Source organism: Haplochromis burtoni, unplaced genomic scaffold (assembly GCF_018398535.1).
Source record: "Haplochromis burtoni strain Fernald_Lab_line unplaced genomic scaffold, NCSU_Asbu1 Contig_165, whole genome shotgun sequence".
In the NCBI taxonomy this organism is placed as follows: domain Eukaryota; kingdom Metazoa; phylum Chordata; class Actinopteri; order Cichliformes; family Cichlidae; genus Haplochromis; species Haplochromis burtoni.
The window spans coordinates 927,584-929,600 of NW_024582526.1; the positions used below are offsets into that span (position 1 = coordinate 927,584).

General features: G+C 33.4%; 1 protein-coding gene across 3 annotated transcripts in view; it reads right to left on the minus strand.

Annotated features, from left to right (window-relative positions):
- Positions 1–2,017, minus strand: part of LOC121815252 (gamma-crystallin M3-like) — a 25,315-nt gene that overhangs the window by 585 nt on the left and 22,713 nt on the right. The window contains exon 4 of one of the 3 annotated variants that reach the window (XM_042225268.1): positions 1,936–2,013. In XM_042225268.1, the coding sequence (XP_042081202.1) occupies positions 1,936–2,013 (78 nt within the window). Of the gene's footprint in view, positions 1–1,867; positions 2,014–2,017 lie in introns of those variants that run through there. The other 2 variants (XM_042225266.1, XM_042225267.1) reach the window with 2 other exon arrangements.

The window sequence follows — 2,017 nt, forward strand, 5'->3', positions numbered from 1 at the left end:
TCGCTCATGCACTCATAGGAGCGACCCTGGAAGTTCCTGTCCTCGTAGAAGATGATCTGAAAAAAAGGAGTGCATTAGTTCATTTAGAGTTCACCGAAATAATATGATCTATATTCTGTATGCTCTACAACATCAGTGCATATGACGTTCATGACGTTCATAAGCTCACCTTGCCCATGCTCATGTCAGTGGTGGACATACTTAATGATGAGCTGCTGCTGTTGCTACTGCTACTGCTGCACTGCTGTCCTCTTTGGTTTAACCCTTGCTTTTATACCTGACCAAACCCTACAGAGTCAGTGGGCCCCCATTGTTTAAACCCCTGACCCAGCAACATGGTATAGAGAGCTGTACCAGCATGCGGTACTGTGTCATATAATCACATGATTGGGCAAGCGAAGACTTTAGAAATTTGACCTTTTGACGAGTAACACAAAGCCTCTATTCTCAGCTCTAAGGTTGTCATGCCCATTTAGATGCATTAAACCAGAGACCTTCAATCAGAGTAACATAAAAATAATTGATTATGGTTTTGTAAAGTAGAAAGAACTCACAGTGCATGCTAATGGAATGTAGATGTTTATTGCACATTTTTTCTGGACATAAGTTAAAATCAGCAACTCAGAAACTGAAAAACATTTTGTAGAATTTGCACTATTAATTGTCATCATCATGATCATTTATTTGGAGGATTATAGATATATTCAGTTTTAGCATGGTTTATGTGTCTGTTTTTAACATTATGTTTGCATAATTTTGCAGTGTTCGATTCTTGTAGTATCTGATTTGATTGCCTTCTTAAATAATATAAATATTTCTCAAATTGATAATTGTATTTTACTCTGTAAAAAGGCTAAATCTAAATACTCTGTATTTAGATTTAGCCTTCTAGAACCTTTTGGCTCTTTATTTATGAATTGAGCTTATGGCAACCATCGTCTTTTCTTGCACCAAATAATGAATAAAAATAATAATACAAGTGGAAACAGATGGCACAATCAGTATTTTCTTAATATGCAACATGTTAGAATTAACTTTCCCAGTACAACAATCTAAATAAATGTCTGATTTTTTTAAGTGTCTTGTTTTTAACTTCAGGAGTAAAACCACAATGACCAATTATCCAAACACAGTAAATAATGACTCACTGTCTGTATTGTTCCTGATGCAAACAGAGTCATTGTTAAAAACGGAATACTTTCTGGGATTGTTTATATTAGACACACCACCTTTAAAACGAAAAAACAAACAAACCCCAATACATGTATATGATGGCAACAAATTTTTTATTAATAAATATACAACATGTCACAGTATTTACAACTTCATTATAGGGTGTAGGTCTGAGTCACTTCAACCGTATCCTCAAGCAATTTTTAAGCACTTGTAGCTTGTAGCTAAATACTGGACAGATAGTTTCAGAATTCATTTAGTGATTAAAAATAAGAAAATAAGAATAAAAGAAACTTAAACTATTAATGATGCATAAAACCAAATTTTAAGCTAAAAAATTTAACATAGATTAGCATCATCAGATGTTTTTATGACCAAGTTAGTGTCAGTCAGATGACACTTACACATGACATAAACAGAAAACATCTGTTACTTTGACAATTGTTTGAAAATTCCCTTATTTTGATTTTATCTTTCAGTTTTTGAAAATGCTAATTGGTATTCTATTCAAGATCACACTTTATATTATCAGGTATCATCAGCTGAATACAATTTAGAATCAATATTTGCTTGCTATTGTGTTTGTTGCAGATAAAATTATAAAACTTCAAATATTTTCAGTATATATATGTATCACAACAATGTATCATTTTTTTCATGATGAGTTAATTAATAATCTTGACAAAGGTCAAAGTACTGTAAAATTATTTTATTTAGTGGCATTGAACAGTGAACATTTAGTAACAGGAGTCCATGATGCGCCTCATGCTCATGAACCTCATCCCGCTCATTCCCATCTCCCTGAAGCTCCTGTACTCTCCGGGCCTCAGGTACATCATCCTGC